The sequence below is a fragment of the Gracilinanus agilis genome, chromosome 2 (genome assembly GCF_016433145.1).
Source record: "Gracilinanus agilis isolate LMUSP501 chromosome 2, AgileGrace, whole genome shotgun sequence".
NCBI lineage: Eukaryota > Metazoa > Chordata > Mammalia > Didelphimorphia > Didelphidae > Gracilinanus > Gracilinanus agilis.
In genome coordinates, this window is record NC_058131.1 from 408868613 (window position 1) to 408889506 (window position 20894).

A 20894-nucleotide genomic window follows, 5' to 3' on the forward strand; every position below is an offset into this window, starting at 1 on the left:
AAAAACCAAGAGAAATATGAACAGTTAAATAAGAAAGAGAGGGGAAAGAAAGAAAACTCTTATTTTTAAATTTGCCTCTTTAAGGGCTTCAATAAGATCTAACTATTTGTATTCTTATGTGGAGAAATGTTACGTGTAATTCTCTGTAGTGAATTCTATTCCCTATTATAGTATTCACTATTATAGTAATTAGAAGAATTATTCATAGGGAGAGGTTGGAGTACTAAATAGTCCAAGATGATATGGGGATGGGTGGGAAAGAGGGGGGTGAATAGTAGATGGCACCAAGAGAAACTTGAATGAATAAGAAAAATAGGATAATCTATTACACGAAAAGAGGACATGGGAAGGGGAGGGGATGAATACTATTATAAGAAGGAGAGGAAGAGAGCATATTAAGAGGTAATATTTAAACCTTACTCTCAGTGGAATTAACGCTGAGAGGGAAGAGTAGCTATATCCATTGGGATATAGAACTCTATTTAACCCTACTGAGAAAGTCAGAAGGGATAAACCAAGGGGAGCAGGAGAGCGGGTAGGAGAAGGGGGAGGGAATTCATTAGGCCTTAAAAATAAAAAGAGACGAATAATAAGGGAGGGGGTGGAAAGGGAAGTAAATCAAGGGAGGGGACAAGTGTTACTGGTTTAAAACAAACCACTGGTTTAAAAGGAAATAGTGTAAGAAGCAAAATAGAGTGGATTCAAAATCAAAAATCCTAGCATATGTTGTCTAAAAGAAATACTTATGAGGTGAGTGGACATACACAGGTTTAAGATAAAGGGCTGGAGTAAAATCTTTTGGGCTTCAAATGAGAAAAAGAAGGGAAGAGTAGCGATCATTACTTCTGACAATGCCAAAGTAAAAATAGATATGATTAAAAAAGACAGGGAAGGGGCAGCTGGGTAGCTCAGTGGATTGAGAGCCAGGCCTAGAGACGGGAGGTCCTAGGTTCAAATCCGGCCTCAGACACTTCCCAGCTGTGTGACCCTGGGCAAGTCACTTGACCCCCATTGCCTACCCTTACCAATCTTCCACCTATAAGTCAATACACAGAAGTTAAGGGTTTAAAAAAAAAAAAAAGACAGGGAAGGTAATTACATCCTAATAAAAGGCAGTATAGACAATGAGGAAATAACAGTGCTCAATATGTATGCACCAAATGGCATAGCATCCAAATTCCTAAAGGAGAAACTGGCAGAGCTCAAGAAGGAAATAGGTAGTAAAACCATACTAGTGAGAGATCTAAATATTCCTCTTTCAGATCTAGATAAATCAAACCAAAAAATATATAAGAAAGTGATAAGAGGTGAATGAAATCCTAGAAAAATAAGATTAAAAAGATATGTGGAGAAAAGTAAATAGGGACAAAAAGGAATTCACCTTCTTTTCAACTGCACATGGTACATTCACAAATACTGACCACGTAATAGGGCATAGAAACATTGCAATCGAATGCAAAAGAGCAGAAATAATAAATGTAACCACCTCAGATCATAATGCAATAAAAATATTAATTAGTAAGGGCACCTGGACAGGCAAATCAAAAACTAAATGGAAATTAAATAATTTGATTCTCCAAAACCAGTTAGTTAAAGAAGAAATCATAGAAACAATCAACAATTTCATTGAAGAGAATGACAATGATGAGACATCCTACCAAACTCTGTGGGATGCAGCTAAGGCAGTACTCAGGGGGAAATTTATATCCTTGAGTGCATATATTAACAAATTAGGGACGGTGAAGATTAATGAATTGGACATGCAACTTAAAAAACTAGAAAGTGAGAAAATTAAAAATCCCCAGAAGAAAACTAAATTAGAAACACTAAAAGTCAAGGGAGAAATTAATAAAATCGAAAGTAAAAGAACTATTGAATTAATAAATAAGACTAGAAGCTGGTATTTTGAAAAAAACAGATAAAATAGACAAAGTACTGGCCAATCTAATAAAAAAAGGAAAGAAGAAAACCAAATTGTTAAATTCCAAGAAGGTAGCATCTCAAAAGATAAAAATTTAATGGGAAACTTTAGAAATGTTCACAAAGCAAAATAGAAAAGAACAATGAAGCTACAGTGGGCAGTAATGCAGACATAAATGAGGAGCATAACCTAGTAGTTAAAAAAATAAAGAATTTTGAATAGAAAGGAGTATGGAATGTAGAAACTATAAAATTCAATGCTGGTGAGATACTAGGAAATTAGAAAAAAATTTAATAAGAGGAAAGTCTAAATTAAGTAGACTATCATTAAGATTAAGAAGTTGAGTAACAAAAACAAAATGTAACTTGGAATTTGTCTGCCCTTCATACATTTCAAAGCACTTTCACAAACCTCACAATCAGATGAGGAGTTTTTTGTAGTCATCACTAAGAACATATAAAGAAGTGCACTTTAAAATTGAAAATACTAAAAGTTAACAATGAGGAAAAACCACCTCAAATGAGGCATGTCCAACACTTAGGGTTATATGTACTTCTCACAAGTACATGGCCCCTTCTTCAAGCATCCTTCATACCTATGACTCAACAAAACAATCTACTTCACATCACTAAACAGAAGAAAACTGGATGACACTTTTCCATTGTGTACCTTTGCTTTCCTTTGGATAGTTGCAGGCTTAACTTCTGTTTTGTTGGGTGCATGTAAATCACCATAACTTGCAATATACTGTATGAGATTCATGAGGGCAGCACAAGAGTCAGAACACGTTCTGATGTGAATAATATCACTAGAACAATGCAGCTCAAAGCGAGGTTGATTCTGAAGAATAGTGAAAGAAAAGAATGGCATATATCAGGCAACAGCAAAAGAAAACGTTCTGGCATATATTTATATTAAATAGCATTTAAAGTAATAATCTGCCATATAACAATATTGAAAAATTATGATAATTTCTAATTTAGAAATCACTGAAATATTCATTTCTTTTTACCCACATTAAACAAGTCACAAAACAATTCCCAAAGATAATATTAGCTTTAAAATTTTTTTTCATTTATTTCATCTATTTTAGTAACTTACTTGCTCCCCATCAGAATCAGACTTCACTGCTGTGATAGTTAATTCCAAAAGGCCCATATCCATTACACGGACGTAATCTAAAATTTCAAAAAAAAGTTAACAACCATAATACAGAATGGAGCTTTGGTAAAAAGGCTTCTTTTTAATACTATCAATATTTGTCAGTTTCATGTAAGGGATAAACAATAAAGATTTAGGTCATGTAAAGGAATTACAGTTTCTGACCATAAAATACTCACCACACATCATATTTTTAAAGGTAAAATACTTTATATGTTTAGCATATAAATAGCATGACATGACCTCTTTCAATTTGAATGCCTTCTCACTGAAATTATAAGTAGATCAAATCTCCAAAGTGTTTTTTTAAGTATCTGTTGTTCAAATCAATTGTCAAGAGATAACTAAGCTTCTACAACTAATAGTATATACCTACTATAGTTTTAAATTAATGATGTCTTACCTCTATTCAAGTTTACAGCCACAGTATTACATTTATCAGACAAATGTAAAGCAGCCTCATCCAAGATAATTCTGTAGAAAGAATACATTTCCAAAAATCAGTTTGTAATGAAAGCCAAAAAAGTGATGTAATAATAATTGTTAATATTATTATGGCTACCATTTATATAGTGGTTTTATGGTTTACAAAGTACTTTACATATGAAATATCATTGATTTTCATAAGACCCTTAAGAAGTTGTTATTCCATTTTACAGACAAGGAAACTAAGAATGAGAGAATTAAAGTCATTTGCCCAGGGTCACAAAACCATTATTTGTCTGAATCAGAATTATAATTTCACTACCATCCCCACTCCCCATATAAATAATTTCTCTTTCTCTAGTCCTTCCACTTTCCAGTTCCCTTCTTGATAGATTGTTTTACCCTGTTAATAAGACTGTCAGCTCCTTCAAGATTGGTACTGCTGGGGGCAGCTGGGTAGCTCAGTGGATTGAGAGCCAGGCCTAGAGACAGGAGGTCCTGGGTTCAAATCTGGCCTCAGACACTTCCCAGCTGTGTGAACCTGGGCAAGTCACTTGACCCCCATTGCCTACCCTTACCACTCTTATGCCTTAGAGCCAATACACAGTATTGACTCCAAGACGGAAGGTAAGGGTTTAAAAAAAAAAAAAAGATTGGCACTGCCTTTTCTTTTTGTTTCTGTTGTATCCTATGCCTGGCACAAAGTACTTAATAAATGCTTATTGACTTGATTTACTGACAAATACTGGAAGAAAAGAGAGAGCAGAGGACAGTTTAGAGATGAAGAGAAGTGCTAACAGTGTCATTCCTCTACTCCAAAAGACTCTGATGATTTACTCTTATAAGCTTACAAAGTTGAAAATATTTTGTCTGGAATCCAAGGTACCCCACAGTCTGGTACCTCCCTACTTATTAATAACTCTCTAAATCCTAAAGACACCCAGGACAATCCAGGTCCCATGTTCTTTCTTATACTATTCCTTATGCTTAGAATAGCCTCAAGGAGCAATTAAGGAGCTCAGTGAATAAAGTGCTAGGCCTGGAGATGGGAGGTCCCCAGAGCTCAAATCTGATCTCAGACACAACCTAGTTGTGTGACAATGGACCAGTCATTTAACTCCTAGGCCTGCCTTAAAAATGATAATGAGTATTGATTCTAAGGCAGAAAGTAAGGATTTAAAAAGAAAAAGTCTCCTTTCCCCACCATGCATGCTGAATCACTACTCATTCTTTAAAATTCAATTCGAATACTACTTTCTTCTTCATGAAAGCCCTTCCTGGACCCCTAGGATTTTATTAATTTTCTAATGCATGTATCATATATCATATTAAATGTTTCTGTTATTGATATCCCTCCACTAAATCAGAAATTCAGGTAGGATCATGCCTGAGCTAAACCTTCTGGTTCTACAAACATAGTAAGCTCTGAATAAATAACTGTTAAATCAACGTATTGGTAAGTGTAAATAATATATTAAGCTAAGAACATTTGGCATTTTTGGTTTGTGAAATAGAAAATGGCTATGTTGTATTCCAAAAGCTGGGAATTTTTCTTAAACATCACCATATTCCTTAAAGAAAAAAAAATCTCAATAATTAAATTTTCCCCTAAAACAGTGGTTCCCAAACTTTTTTGGCCTACTTCCAGAAAAAATATTACTTAGCACCCCATGTCACATACTATCACCGCCCCCTTACAGTTATTCACTGCCCCCAAATGCACCTGTGGCCATCACCACCCCCCCTGGATTGCTGCAGCACCCACTTTGGGAATCACTGCTCTAAAACACCCTTTAAGGTAATGGATAGGAAAAGTTAAGAACTAAACAATGGATCTACTTGTTATCTGAAGCAGAACAGTGACTTCACTGGCAAGAGAACTCCCAAAAAGTAAACTCCTCTTCTAATGCAGAATGGAACCTGTTCTTCAACTTACACTCTTAAGGTATGAGTTGGCTCTTTAACTAATAATCATTACTATCCTAAAAATAGATATCTTTTACTAGTATAAAACTTAGTAAAAATGTTTAGGTAGTTTTAAAAAATAAACATTAAAAATATATAGGTAGATTATACAGGTACCTTAGAGTAGATGATGATTTATCCAAAGAAACACTACTGGAAATACTAAATGTTTCCACAGTAAGAAGAGATCTTGTTGGCAAATAAAGAGGCCTATGATAAAAAAGAAACAAAGCATCACAGAGATGGCAAAGTTCTCTTAAGACTTGTTGAAAATAATTAAACCATCTGTCTTAATTAACTTTATAATTAGCATAATGAAATGGTTTACATTTTATATCATATGTGTAACATACCTATAGTCAAGTGCACAACTCCAGAGATGAACATGAAAGGTGGTAAAGGAAGCTGGAGGATTATATCCCAAAACAGGTTCATCAGAAATATTCATGAAATATAAAATCTATAATCACAAAAATACAAAAAATGCTGCTTTAGAAGAAAAAAAGGTTCCTCTTCATGTAATATCCTGCCAGAGAATAAGAGGAGTCCAAATTCTAGGTATTACTATTGATAAGTTTGTTGACCCTAAACAAGTCACTTTTATTCACTCAGAATTCTCATCTATAAAAATGAAGAGATTTGAGAGATAATTTAAGATTGTTCTAGCTCTTAAATTCTATTATCTTGTCATAAAAGGTATCACAATATACCTCAGGGAACTACACAAGGATAAATATTACTAAAAAGAAGAATTTTTAAGGGGCAATTAAAAATTTTTTTAATTAGTTTGTAGGTTACATTAAAATTCAGTTATTTCCCTCCCCTCCTCCTCCCTTTCCCACCCTAGAGAAGACATCACGTGACAAAAAATAAATAAATAAAACTATGTCTTTCGTGTTTCTATTTAACAATTCTTTCTCTAAAGATGGACATTCACAAATGATTCTTCAAACATTAATTCTGTAGCTGTATACAATGTTCTCTTGGTTCTACTTATTTCACTCTTCATAATCTCAGGTAGTTCTTTCCATGTTTTTTTTTAATTAACCTGCTTAACATTTCTTACAATGCAATAATATTCCATCACAACTGTATGCCACAATTTGATCAGCCATTCCCCAATTGATGGATATCCCCTCAATTTCTAGTTCTTTGTCACTATAAAGAGAACTGCTATAAATATCTTGGAACATACAGGTTTTTTTTCCTTTTTTCACCTGATCATCTTGAGTAATAGACCCAACAGTGGTATTGCTCAGGGCCCAAGGGCATATACAGTTGGGTTTTTTTTTGTTTTGTTTTGTTTTTTTTTAAATTTTAAACCCTTAACTTCTGTGTATTGACTTATAGGTGGAAGATTGGTAAGGGTAGGCAATGGGGGTCAAGTGACTTGCCCAGGGGTCACACAGCTGAGAAGTGTCTGAGGCCGGTTTTGAACTTAGGACCTCCTGTCTCTAGGCCTGGCTCTCAATCCACTGAGCTACCCAGCTGCCCCTGCATATACAGTTTTATTACTCTCTGAGCATAATTTCAGATTGTTCACCAAAATGGCTTATCAATTCACAGTTCCATCAACACTTTATTATTTATATATAGAATTTCTAAATGTATGCATCATTAGAAAGCCAAATATATTTGAATTTAAAAGAATGTTGTTTATATGCTGTGATGCCAACTACCTGGGAAAATATCTACTGTGAAATAATTTCAACCTGAGTATTACTTAATTTGAAGCATATGTTATTTACCTTAACTTTGTTCTATATTATATTTAGAACTACTTCAAGTTACCTCAATAAATATTTTCCTTATTAGTTTTCTAAAATCACTTCAAGCTGAGGTTAATTTCAGAATTGAATTTTTTCAAATCTGTAATAAAATATTCTTTTTAATTTCAAATATTTTAACTTCTAGTGAAGTTAGAAATTTCCCTTCCACCTTGATGATTCTCTTCACCACTCACCCAATTTAATCACATATATATACATATATATCACCTAAATAATCACCCTATATAATCAAATTGTCAATTAGCCTTTCTGCCCCAAACATATCCACAAATCTTGTTGAAAAACAGTTCCTTTTAATCACAATTAATAAAAAATAACACTAAGGAATTGTTAAATTCTGATGTAAGAAAACAAATAGAATAAACCAGCTTTTCACTCACTGACAGTTTTCTAGGTCTACTTCAAAGAATGAAGTATCAACCCCTAATGATTTTTATTTACTTTCATATGAAGAGAGAAATTTTCATAAATAATCTTTATCTCAAAAAATGATTCTTTTGACACCATGAAAATATAATTTTCCTAAATAGTATGATACTGCGATCTAATTTCTTTTGTTGTTGTTTTTTAGTCATTTCAGTCACATCCAACTCTTAGTGATCCCATTTGGTGTTTTCTTGGTAAAGATACTGGAGTGGTTTGTCAATTTTCTTCATTTTACAGATAAGGAACTGAGGCAAATAAGATTAAATGGACTTGCCCAAGGTCAAACAGCTAGTTAGTGTCTGAGGCCAGATTTGAACTCAGGTTTAAGTTAAGGCCCAACATTCTACCCACTGCCCTACACAACTGTCTAATTTCTAAACATATGTAAATTAATGCTAACTAATATCACAAATACCTTTGGAAAAATTCAAGACCATATTTTATAAACCTAGAAGAAAAATCAGGAAGGTAACAGATAATATAGAACTTTTTAAGTCTTTTAAATACAGTGATAATACAGAAATATTCCATGGGAATCAAAAGAATGATACTGGAATTATTATAATAAAAGGATGAAAAACAAAGAAATTTAGAAATCAAATGAATTAAAACATTATAGAATAACTTTTAGTAACATAACCTGTTCATGCCAGCTAAGTCCAGAAGGAAGTACTTTGTGCTGAAGAGTAGCTCCTTTGAGTCCCACAGCAATGAGAAATTCCTACAGAGGAAAAAAATTTCAAAGGGGTTAAAATTATTACCAGAATTTTATAGTTAAATCAAACTTTTTTCTGAGAGTACAAAATTGGCTCCCATTCTATTAAAAATGGATCTGTGACCTCACTGATCCTGAAGTTCCTTGCAACAATGTGGCTTAAACCCCATCCATGCCTGATTAACCTGTATGATGTTTCTTTTCTATATCTACTCAACAGGTGACCCACCTAACCTTCTAAAAGTCTTCCTTGAAATTCCTCTTGATATCTTCAGAGTGCCAATGGAATACTATGACTATTCTCTATTATTTGACTTTGATATGTAACAAGCCAATCTTTTCCCTGTATCATGAGATTCCTCGATATATTTTATTTCTGTTTTTCTCTGTCTATCCTCAAAGTTATCCCCAAAGTCTGTTCATACCTACCATTCTCCTCTCTACTGGCCACTGTAAAAGGGAATTCTTGGTTCTTTGAGTTCACACTTGTGAAAGGGAATCCTTTATTCTCTTTGCCCAGTTGGAGCTAAGACTTTGGTCATCACTAACTTAAGTACAAGTTTGAACTAGGTGGAGGAGCTAGCAAAGCACTTAGTGAATTCAACACCCAACTTAGTCCTAGGTGAGAAGCCAGCAAGATACTTGGAGAGCTCCACCCTTTTTTCTAACTCAAACAGTCAGAAATGTATTCACACCCTCAAAACTGTGAACCATTTCAATGAGTAATCACACCTCCAGAAGGTAGGAACTAGTTCCCACAAACATTGCCCCCTGGGTAGTGCAAGACTATTTGGAAGCTGTGATTGGCCCCTGTGAAGAGAGGAGACAAGAAGTCACTATAAAAGGCCCTGAATTTCTGAGGAGAGAATGGACTCCAAGAAGAGAATTGACTCCAAGAAGAAGGTCAGCACAAAGAAAGTCGGCCTCAGCAGTCACCTTGAACTCAAGTCATTGTCTTGACCTGCCTCTTGAAGGGAACTTAGGTAAGTGGATAGCTGGTTTTCACTTCCTGTCTTTTGGAGATAGTTTAATTCAGGTTGAAGGTTAACAAGTCCTGGCTGAACCAAGCACTGGAACAATATTTAATTAGATATGTTAATGTATTCTCTACCCTTTTGTATTTCTCTACTTTCACTCTTTCCACCTCTTTTGTAAATAAAAGATTTATGATTTTCATATATGTAGCCAAATCATTAATTTTAACACTTAGAACATCATGTAGCTAGGTAGCAAAATGGATAACATGCTGGACCAAGAGTCAGGAAAAGCCGAGTTCAAATCCAAGCTCAGACATTTACTAGCTATGTAACCCTACGCAAACCATTTAACTTCTGCCTACCTCAATTTTCTCATCTGTAATATGGAGATAATACTAACATCTACTTCCCAGGATTGTTGTGAGAATTAAATAAGAATAATTGTAAAGCACTTAGCACAGTGTCTGGAATATAGTAAGCACTATATAAATGTTAGCTTGTTCTTTTTCTATCTTCAACTCTGGGCCTAACATCCGTCTGCACTGTCAGTGCCAAATTTGCATACTGTTAGACAAGCTTTTGTAGATTTTCCATAAATATGCATGTTTTAACCTGCAACTTTCTCCATCCACATGGTCTTCCCTGTGTGGATAATCAGGCTAAACTATTTTGAACAATTACAATTCTCTAAGGAAATTCTACAATGTTTGTTCTAAGGCAATGTCATCTATGGACAGGAACAGATGGAAGTTCACACCATTCATGATAATCTCTTATCAAGTTGGGCCATAAGGTGAAAGTAGTGAATATCTTTGGCAAGAATACATCTGCTTGGGGCAGCTGGGTAGCTCAATAGATTGAGAGCTAGGCCTAGAGACGAGAGGTCCTAGGTTCAAGTCTGACCTTAGACACTTCCCTGCTGTGTGACCCTGGGCAAGTCACTTGACCCCCATTGCCTAAAATAAAAAATAAAATAAATTTAAAGAAAAGAATACATCTGCTTTCTGCTTTGCCTGAAAGTAATGATCAGAGGGTCAAATTGAACAGGTTATTTCTGTTATCTCATTCAAAGAATCTAAAACAGTTATGATATATGGATGGAAAACATCTTGAGCCTATAAAGTGGCATTTTGTTCTCTTGAATCAAATGGGCAAACAACAAGCACCATGGTCTTGTATGTTCTAAATTTAAATTTAAGTGTGAAATGGCAAAAAGGTAGTACATTTTGATTTTCATTTGAGAAAATTTGCTTGTCCCTTATACTGCAGATGTTTTAATTTGTATACAGATAATTCTCATGAAAATTTTTTACAGAGAGGGTAAACATATAGGTTAGAGATTATTAAAGAGTAAAGACTAAAAATGTTCATGTACATTAATATATTGAATACAAGTACCTTTGTATTCATCTCTGATTTATCAGACTGGATTTTAACAGCAACAGATAACATACTTAAACAGTCTCCTCCAACACCATCTGAAGTTCTACTAAGACCATCTTCTTCAGATGAATAAATTATGGGTTCCAACCAATGTGGGCGAGTTGTTGTAGGAAGTCGTATTTCAGAAGGAAGAATCACTCCATCTACCATGCCTATGTCCACATTAGAAGTGAAAATATTTAATAAAACTTTTTAAATAAAGGCAGAACAATTAATATTTCAGCTTGAGGAGATTTAGGAACATAACAAGAACTGATTACAAGAGAATTTGGCTTCTAAGTCATCTCTTAAAAATATCTGCAAAAACACTGAAAACAAACAAAACTGCTAGAAATTTTCACAAGAAAAAGTGAAACCTACCAAAAAGATAATGAGCAAATAAAAGAAGATATCTTACATATACAAAATAAATATATGAATGAATATATAGAAGCACGTGAAATATTTTCCATTCATTAAAGGACTTAAAATATTTTATGCAAAATAAAAGCTCCTTCACTTCTATTTCAATACAATATAACTATGAATGCATTGAGATTATATATCATTTACTTTAAATATTTATTGAGAATTTAACACTAGCCTTCATCCCTTTTCTTTCTCGTAGAACCCTAAAATCAACCTTAGATTTTAAAGTTGCATGTTGAGTTTGAAAATATCCCACTTGCTGATCAAATTAAGTTACAATTCAACCCCATCTTTTGACTAAATTAAGAACAAAGGCTGATGCTTTATCTGTCAACAAATTATTTAAGATAAGGGGGACCTGAATGCATTCTAAGTGAGTACCAAAGGTTTCTGGGCTCCCTGGCATCTTGAAGACATTTGCCTCTTGTTCCACATGACTCCTGGCATCAAGAAAACAAGCCTCTGCTCCAGATTGAGGTCAGAGTCCACTAAATCAGAGGGACTCAAAAAAGTGATGTCCCAAAGAACATAAAATTGGACTAGGGAAAGGAAAAAGGACTCTTTGGCTCTTTGGTGAGAAGAGGTGACTAGTAATCACTGGCTTACATAGTATGGCCACACAGCTGCCTTTCTAAGGGTAGGAGGGTGCCAGTGTAAGCCTGCAAACACTGGCTAGGGGTAAGAGGCTTGTGGAGGGAACAACCAGTCACATGTGGCTGTGCCTTTTCTTTCTCTGACTCACTTCTTAAATTATTTAATAAATACATTTAAAGTAAGATAGTCTCACTAGGTTAGAGATAACCTGTGATAAGGCAAATAGACAATCAAAATATAACATTCTGAAATTCAAGAAAATTTAATGATATAAATTAAGAGGTAAAGTTTTTTTATGAGCAACTTAATAACAAAAGAGCATATCCTTAAGAACAACAGCCTTCCAGCAAACATTTAAGTGGCTAATTGATAGAAAGTATTTCGATAAAATAGTACAAAAATACCATTACGGAGGCTATAAAGGGAAAAGTTAGTAGTACTTTGGCTAGAATGCAACTTTATGAAAAATAATAAAGTAAAATGAGTTACAAAGAGAGGCAAAAACCATCTTAAGTTCCAGTCTAAGAGATTTATATTTTGTCCTTTGTTACTGTGTTACTGAAGGTTTTTTCAGAAAGGGAGTACCACAGTCACACTGGTGTATTAGGAAGACACTTTTAGCAGCTTGGATGGACTAAGGAGAGGGTAGAAGGCAGGAGACCAATTTGAAGGACAATATACCACAATAGTTCAGACAAAAGGTAATACTGGTTTCGAGTGAGATCTAAAAGTGAATCAAAAAAAGAGGGAAAACAAAAAGATGCTATGAAGAAGAATCATCAGAATCTAGTAAAAATAGAATGGATTAAAAAAGATGAGTTCAAGTTGACTGTGATATTGAATGACTAAGAGAATGGTAGTGCCATCAAGTTAAATAACATGATAATTTCAGTTTGGGACACCACTGTTGTACAACTTACTACCTGTGTGACATTGGGCAAGTTATTTCATCACTTTGGGTCTCTTTCCTCACATTTAAAATGGAGAGTTGGACTGATGATCATTAGAGTAGCTTCTATAATATGCTAATTTTGAAGAGTCTGTTGTATCAGAGACCATTTTATGTTAAGTCCTAAAATGATTACCTAAAAAACTGAAGAAAAAAAAATTTAACTCAATAAATACTAATAAAACATTTTATATTTTTCCTACCTTGGTGATATAAACTGAAGCTGCCAGAATGAAGACAGATGTAGTGTTTATCTTCAAAACCTTCATATTTTGTCACGAAGAATAATGAAGCACTATTAAACTCTAACCAGAATTCACCATGCTTATTTTCTAATATCTCTCTGTCTTCTTGCTAAGAGGAAGACCAGAAAAACACAAAGTTTAGGAATTAGCTAAAGAAAAGAGATTTTATAACATTACTTGCAATATTAAGAAAATTTGAAATATCACATGTAAGTGGTAAATTAAATTAAATATCATCTGTGACAGTAAAAAATTATACATATAATTTCTATTTGTATTATTTGCTAAATACTACCATCATCTTTTATAGGAAGTTAACACAGCTTACTGTGATTATCCAAATATGTGAAAGCAAAAGCACTTAACATGTTTATATAGCCGTCCTTTGGTTTTGTGCATTTTAAAATGGCTCTAAGACCTGGAAGACTCTATCTCCCAGGACTCTCTGTCATAACTTCCTCAGACACCTCCCACTTCCCTTGTGAGAGGTGTCTGAGGAAAGTATAAGAAGAAGAGAGAGCTGGTGTTTGGCACCTTTTTTGGGGAAGCACCTTTTCCCCAGACTGAGGAGGGTCTTTTTCCCCCAGAGCACCCGTCCCTGCAGGACAGAGAAGCACTTCCAAGCCTAATTTCCCTAGCTTTCCCTAACCTTTCTTTATTACCTAAATAAAACCCTGTTAAATACCCCCAGAGACTAGCCAGACTTTTTTCTACCTCAAGATTCAGCCTACCCTCCAAAGGGCTTGGGTCAATTTCCCACTAAGGCTGGGGGCTATCCCGACTACTTTCATTCCCTTCCTACAGCTTCCCTACCTTCTGTTCCCTTCCTTTCTCCCATCCTCCTTCCTCCCTTCTCTCACCACAACAGTTTACAACTCTATTTACAGTTAAATAATGGTTTAGTGACTTTTTTTGTTATTCTTCAAAAATCTCAGTTCTTAGTTTTGCCATTTTCCTCTTTCTTTTAATTTAAATCTATTTCTCAGATAATTTTCAAATATTCTTCTGCTTTTGTTTTGAGTATACTAATTTGTTTATTTTCTAGCTGTTTTAAGTACATGTTTATTTGAACTCATTTGTGACCATTACAGAATGCCTATCGACCTTGAATCATAAAAAGACTTATGAATGCTATCTTACCAAATACATTATTCATAGTACTTTGCACAAAGTAAGATCCAAACAAGAATTTGTAGAACTTAATTACCTTAAGCATATTAAGAGTAGAATCAATTTGGCATGTCCTTTTCATTTATGAATTTTTACCTTGATATCTGTGAATACTGCTACTAATCCATGATTGATATTCAAAAGAACAGAGAGAAAACTCTGGGAGTTCTTGTTCTGAGATTCAAGGTTTTTCTTCCTACGAGATCGATAGTTTGGATCAACTGTAGAAAAATACTGCAAAGTCTCCTCCTCAGATCCACTCTCATCATCTATAAGAAATTAACCAAAAAATTCTGATAATTTATTTAAATAATTTATTTTACAACTATTAAAATAACAATATTCTCCACTAATAAACTTTTCCAACACCTCATTAAGGTATAGAAATCACTATGGATTCAAGAATGGCATGGCAATAAAGGACAAACTCTTCCAGTTTCCTACCAAATATGAAAAGCCTCCATGTATATGTACCTAGACATCTAAGGAACAGCAAGCGTATATTCATTGGGTTTCTGTATCTGGGGGCCACTAAGATAGTCACAGAATGATGAACTTGTTACCCACACTAACTCTTGCTGGGTTAAAATATGGAATAGAGGGGAGAATACTAATACCAATGAAATCATAGATGCTTGAAAAACTGAATATACAAATATTCTCTATGTTTTTATCAATAAGAAAGCATTTATTTAAAGTATCTAATAATAACCAGTATTTATACAATGCTTTAAGATCTCCAAAGCACTATAAATGCTTATCTTCTATGAGCTAGCAGTATACTAAGCTGCTAAACTTTTCAATAAACAACTTATAGGAAAATAAACAAGAAATATTTCTACAGCTCCTTTACAAATAATTTTTTTTAATAATCAAGAAAAGCAGAATGAGTCAATTGGGTTTTGGCTTGGAAAGACCTACATTTATATCCTGCATCTGATTCACAGAAATTGTGTGACTACTGGTAGTCACTTAACCACTCAGGGCCTTCAAGTAACTCTAAATTATATAAATTGTAATGGAAAGGTGTCACTCTCTTCATTGATAGAGAAAGTTCTTCACAAGAAGTTCTACCCTGAAGAAATTTAAAGTCCAGTTTAAAATTAAATTAAAATTTTAAGTTAATTTTAATTTAAAATATAATTTAAATTTAAAATTAATTTTATTTATTTTTTTTTAAAGCCCTTACCTTCCATCTTGGAGTCAATATTGTATATTGGCTCCAAGGCAGAAGTGTAGTAAGGGTAGGCAATGGGGGTCAAGTGACTTTGCCCAGGGTCACAGAGCTGGGAAGTGTCTGAGGTCAGATTTGAACCAAGGACCCCCCATCTCTAGGTCTGGTTCTCAATCCACTGCCCCCTAAATTTAAAATTAAAATTAAAGTCCATTTTAAAACAAAAAAAGCAAAGGAAAAAAGACTTTAGATTTCATACTTAAAAAGTAAGTTATTCATGACTTTTTAGGGTTGCCAGCACCATATTATGCAGATTCAATTTAATAACATTTTAAAGTACATTACCGTAGTGAACTGTAGATTTAAACTGACTAAAACTGTCTTTGTTGAAGGTATTAATCAATTGACTGGCTACTGATAGCCCAATACCATATGAAATATTTTCCAGTGTTTCCACAGGTGAAGGAGCTGTTGGTTCCCAGAGTAGCAAATCATTACTGATCCTATAAAGATAAAACTTATTTAAAAAGTTTTAAAAAAGCATTATTTTCAACCTAAAAACATTTATTATGCATTTCTTTATAAAGTTTTATGTGTCAGTAGAAAAAGTGAGACAAACAAGTTGTTTGCTTATTAAGAATGTAAGTTTCTTGAAGGCAAGAACTATTTCATTTTTGCATTTAGAGTACTTAGCAGAGTGCTTAGGACAAAATCAACATTTAATAAATGCTTTTTTTGATTATGAACATCAAGAGATAAAATAGAAGACATTACTTAAGATCTTCAAGGAAATGTCAAAATGAAATATTACCTATCCCAGTAACTAGAGCAGGCATTCATCTTTAAACAATTTGATGAGAATCAGTTAAAATTCTTTTCTAAGGAATGTGCTAACTTTAAGGATGTTTTTCCATTTCTGAAGTTTATAAAGGAACCACCTAACTAGATATAAATATGTCACATAACTTAAAGACTCAAGGATGATTCCTTTAAAGAGAAACACATAAAATAATAAATTAAAAATCAAAATATAATGAAAATCAGGTAGAAGTGCTAAGTATCTGCTTAAGTCATTATTCTCAGAAAACAAACTGATATTATAGGAAAACTAGGGTATTAGTACTGAAACTAATCCTATTAAGGAAAATATGGGTTTTGACTCCAATTAATATAAAAGATAAAGACAAACATTAGGAAGTTATTAGGAATAAGTAGCAAGATACCTGTGAAAATCTAAATACAAAAGCTACTAGAGAAAAATGTCAGTATTTTTTTTTTTTGAGATCTATACAGTCATTTCTTGAGGAGGTAACAAAGTTAAATGCTTGAAACAGTTCCTTCCAAATGTAAGCAATTGTGATATAATGGTTTACTTCAAGAATATTAGCAAATAAAAATTTTAAAATGAGCATAATATATTTTATACAAATAATATATTATACAAAAAAATACAAAACCGAGGGTAAAGAATAGAAAGTGAAATTCCAAAGAAATTAACTACAAATTGCATAAAATAACAGGGTAAGAATTAAAAAACCAAGACACATTCAGAACTAATATAAGTAACACTACAAAAAACACTACTTAGTTTAGTAAAAGACATAAATAACAGAAGAAAAGTTCATAAGTAGGCCTGGCCAACATAATAAAAATGATAGTAATTTCTAAATTACTTAAAAATTTTAATACTATTTACTAAACTAAAAAAAATAGCAAAACCTTGAAAAATAAGAGGTCAATAATTTCAAGAGAAGTAATAAAAACATGTAACAATGAAGGGGATTTATCATTACCAAATCTCAAGCTATATTACAAAGGAATAACTATAAAAATTATTTGAAATGGTTAAGAACTATAAAAGTAAACAATAGAATAAGCAAGACTTAGAAGTAAATAAACAAAAAAGCCTAATGTTTAATAAACCAGAAACCACAAACTACTAGGGCTATATATAGCAAATGAACTGTTGAGATATCTGGAAAGGATACTGGCAGGAGAAAAGTTTAAAGTAGCATCTTGTACCATATGCCACATTAACTGCCCCCCAAAAAATCTGGAAATGAAATATAAATTTTAAGTAGCCATTATGAAAAATATTATGAAAAATATTATGAAGAGAAATATAAATTGAAACAACTTTGAAATTTCACTTCACAACCAAATTGGAAAAAAAGATAAAAGATGGAAATAATCAACATTAGAAAAAACTATATGTCAGGGACACCAATGTACTATTGGCAGAGCTGTGAACTGTTCCTACCATTCTGGAAATTAATTTTTAATTATATGAGAAAACTAACTAAAAAGCTGCCCCAATTATGCTATAGTGAGCACATGAGCCCAGAAAGTATATAATAAAAAAAGGTTCCAAAAAAATAAAAATATTCAAAGTATCAGCCGTTGTAGCAGCAAAAAGCTGAAAATAAAGTGGGCACCCAATTCTTAAAATTCTTGATCTTGAGATGAAAATTTATAATGTCCCTTAAAGACAAGCATAAGGAATTCAAAGAAATATAGGAAGACTTATATGACTGACTAAATTTACACAATGAAGTAAGCATAACCAGGATGATTTATACAATGAATCCAATCATGTAAATTAAAACAACAGTGAAAAAATCATAATTTAGGGTATTATTTAGTCTAATCATGGCTCCAGAAAAAAGACCAAATATAAAGGAGCCGATGAGATTAACAAATGACAAGGTATGGGAGTATAGAGAAGTAGTCAGCAAACTCTTATAGATAAAAGTTATAGGCACAATGATGTTTTAACTGTTTTTATAAGTTATTAGAGAGAATTCTACAGGGTTTTCAGATAGGAAATGAGTAGAGTGACAGTGATTTAAAAAGTATAAACAAAAAATTCAAAATAAAAATTATAAAATACTTTGTTGATTAACAGGCAAGAATTAAGGCAAGCATCTATGTGACCTCATTATGGCATAGAGGTGATGTGATCTTGAAGGCTATCACAACAGTTCACTAAATTTTCACCATTCTGCCAAGATTTAAAATATAGACTCCAGTAACACACTGAGTCTACATTCTGAAGATTGAGAGACTCGTGGCCAAGAAACTAACTACTTGGTGATTAACTCTATAACCATGGCTGTGAGCAGCTAGGTGGTTCAGTGGATTGAGAGTCAAGTCTATTTCAAATTTGACCTCAGACACTTCTTGGCTCTGTAACCTTGGCAAGTCACTTAAGCTCCACTGCCTAGCCCTTACTGCTCTTCTACCTTGGAACCAATACACAATAGTGATTCTAAGATAGAACGTAAGGTTTTACATATGTATATATATATATATTTTTTTTTATAAGTCTACAACTATGGCAACTAATGAAACAAACAAAAAGCTTTCAATTGTCTGCATCACTTCTTTCACTTCAGCAATGACCAATCAAGTAATAAATATTTATTAAGAATCTTCTATGGCCAAACATTAGCATCAGAGGTATTTAAATAACTAGAGGCAAGTATTATTGAGTAGGTAAGTGTGTTGGAGACTTGGAATCAGGAAGACCTGAATTCAAATCTGACTCTGGATAGGTGATCCTGGGCAAATCAACGTCTATTTGTCTCACCTTTCCCATCTATAAAATGGAGGTAATAATGGTAACTATACTTCTTAGGGTTGTTGTGATGATAAAATTAGATATTTCTAAAGTACTTTGAAAACCTTAAAGTACTATATAAATGCTATTATTGTTATTAACAAAAAGGTGCTGGTAGTTAAACAATCACTGGCTTCAAAGAGTGTATATTTTAATAAAAGAAAATAATATGTCGATTTTTAGGAATTTAGAAAATACATACAAAATAAGGATGAGGTAACTGGGGGGGGGGGAGGTAGGGGCACTCAGAAAAAGCCCCACGAAGAAATCGGTGCTTGAGACAAGCCTTAGAAGAAAAACAAAGATTTGAAGAGGCAAGGAAAAGAGCATTCCTGATACAGAGGACAAGTATAAAGGCATCAAGATAGGAGCTGGACTCATGCTTTGTGAGGAACAATAAGAACACCAATATGGCAGAAGAGTAAGTAGACAAAAAGAATGTGTTATGAGACTTGCAAAGTAGTTTAAAGGGCCAGTTCACAAAGAGCTTTAAATGCTAAGAAAGAGTTTATATTACATTCTAGAAGAGGGAAATATTATACTTCATTGTATAAGGAGGTGGTATGGTGAGAAAGACATGGGAACAAAATCAAGAAGGCTATTATAATATTCCAAGCAAGAGATTTTGAGGGTTTGAACCATGGAGTAGAGAGGAGACAGAAGAAGAATCTACAAGAGGCATTGTGGACATAGAAATAAGGCTTTGCAATTAAATGAGTATGGTGGAGAAAGAAAGAATGAAGGAGTTGAGGAAAATGTAAAGGTCAGAAATCTAGGGAAATGCTCACTTACTTAATGGAAATGGAGACATTCAGAAGATGGAATTAAATGAGATGATGAGTTGTTGTGAACATGTTAAGTTTGAGACATTTCATAGACCTTCAATTAAAAAAATGTCCATTATTCCTGTGAAGACTCAGAATGGTAGCTTAGGAAAGAAAGCAGGGCTAACTATATAAATCTAAGTATCATTTGAATAAAGGTGATAATTGAACCAAAAGGAGCTGATAAGGTTACCAAACAACCAAGAAAAATAGGAAGAAACCCAAGATAGAGCCTAGGGGGTGTAACCACAATTAGCAAAGTTGGTAGATATGGAAGCTGAGGATGCTATTTGGAAGAGTAGCTACCATTTATATAAAGAGCTTTAAGTTTGGCAAAGCACTTTACAAATAATATCCCATTTTATTCTTGTGACATTTTATTGCTTGCAGACAGAAGCATTTATTACCCCCATTTTAAAGATGAGGAAACTCTGGCAGGTAGCAGTTAAGTGACTTGTGCAGGGTCAAAATGCTAGAAAGTATCTGAAGCTGGATTTGAGCTCAGGTATTCCTGACTCCAGGCCTGGCACTCTAACCACTGAATCATCTAGCTGTCTTTTTAGAATATCTACAAACTTGAAATTGGTTATTGGTAAATATGTAATTGAAAAATATTAATAGTTTTCCAAAAAATACAAATTCCTCATAATCATATGAAAAGAATGTTCCAAATCATTAATAATAAGAGGAATGCACATAAAAATAGGCCAGCAGTTTCCCCTTATGCCTAGGAAACTGGCAAAGATATCAAAAGATGGGAATGGTCAGTTCTGGAGGAGTTGTAGAAAGATGTTGACACTAATGCACTATCTAAAGAAGTCAAAAACAACAACAAAAAAAAGCCACATATACACAATAATATTTATAGCAATGCGTGTTTGGTAGCAAAGACATCTACCAATTGAGGATTGACTAAACAAATTATGGTAGATGAATGTAATTAAATATTACTGAGCTTTAAGAAACAATGAGTATGATGACATATATGGTGGCACTCCCTCAAACACAATAAGCACTCCAGTGATCATGCTAACATCTACAAGTGCAATACTTCCATGGTCTTAAATTCCTTTATCTAACTATAATC

The 20894-nt window shown here is 33.5% G+C and overlaps 1 protein-coding gene across 1 annotated transcript in view; it reads right to left on the reverse strand.

Moving 5' to 3' along the window:
- The window catches only part of ATG2B (autophagy related 2B), a 132580-nt gene that overhangs the window by 25079 nt on the left and 86607 nt on the right, over positions 1-20894 (reverse strand). Inside the window, exons 18-27 of the mRNA XM_044659899.1 lie at positions 15710-15867; positions 14287-14459; positions 12979-13129; positions 10780-10976; positions 8330-8410; positions 5827-5933; positions 5591-5683; positions 3486-3556; positions 3023-3099; positions 2591-2761 (exon numbers count right to left, since the gene is read on the reverse strand). Of these exons, the coding sequence (XP_044515834.1) occupies positions 2591-2761; positions 3023-3099; positions 3486-3556; positions 5591-5683; positions 5827-5933; positions 8330-8410; positions 10780-10976; positions 12979-13129; positions 14287-14459; positions 15710-15867 (1279 nt within the window). The remainder of the gene's footprint in view (positions 1-2590; positions 2762-3022; positions 3100-3485; positions 3557-5590; positions 5684-5826; positions 5934-8329; positions 8411-10779; positions 10977-12978; positions 13130-14286; positions 14460-15709; positions 15868-20894) is intronic.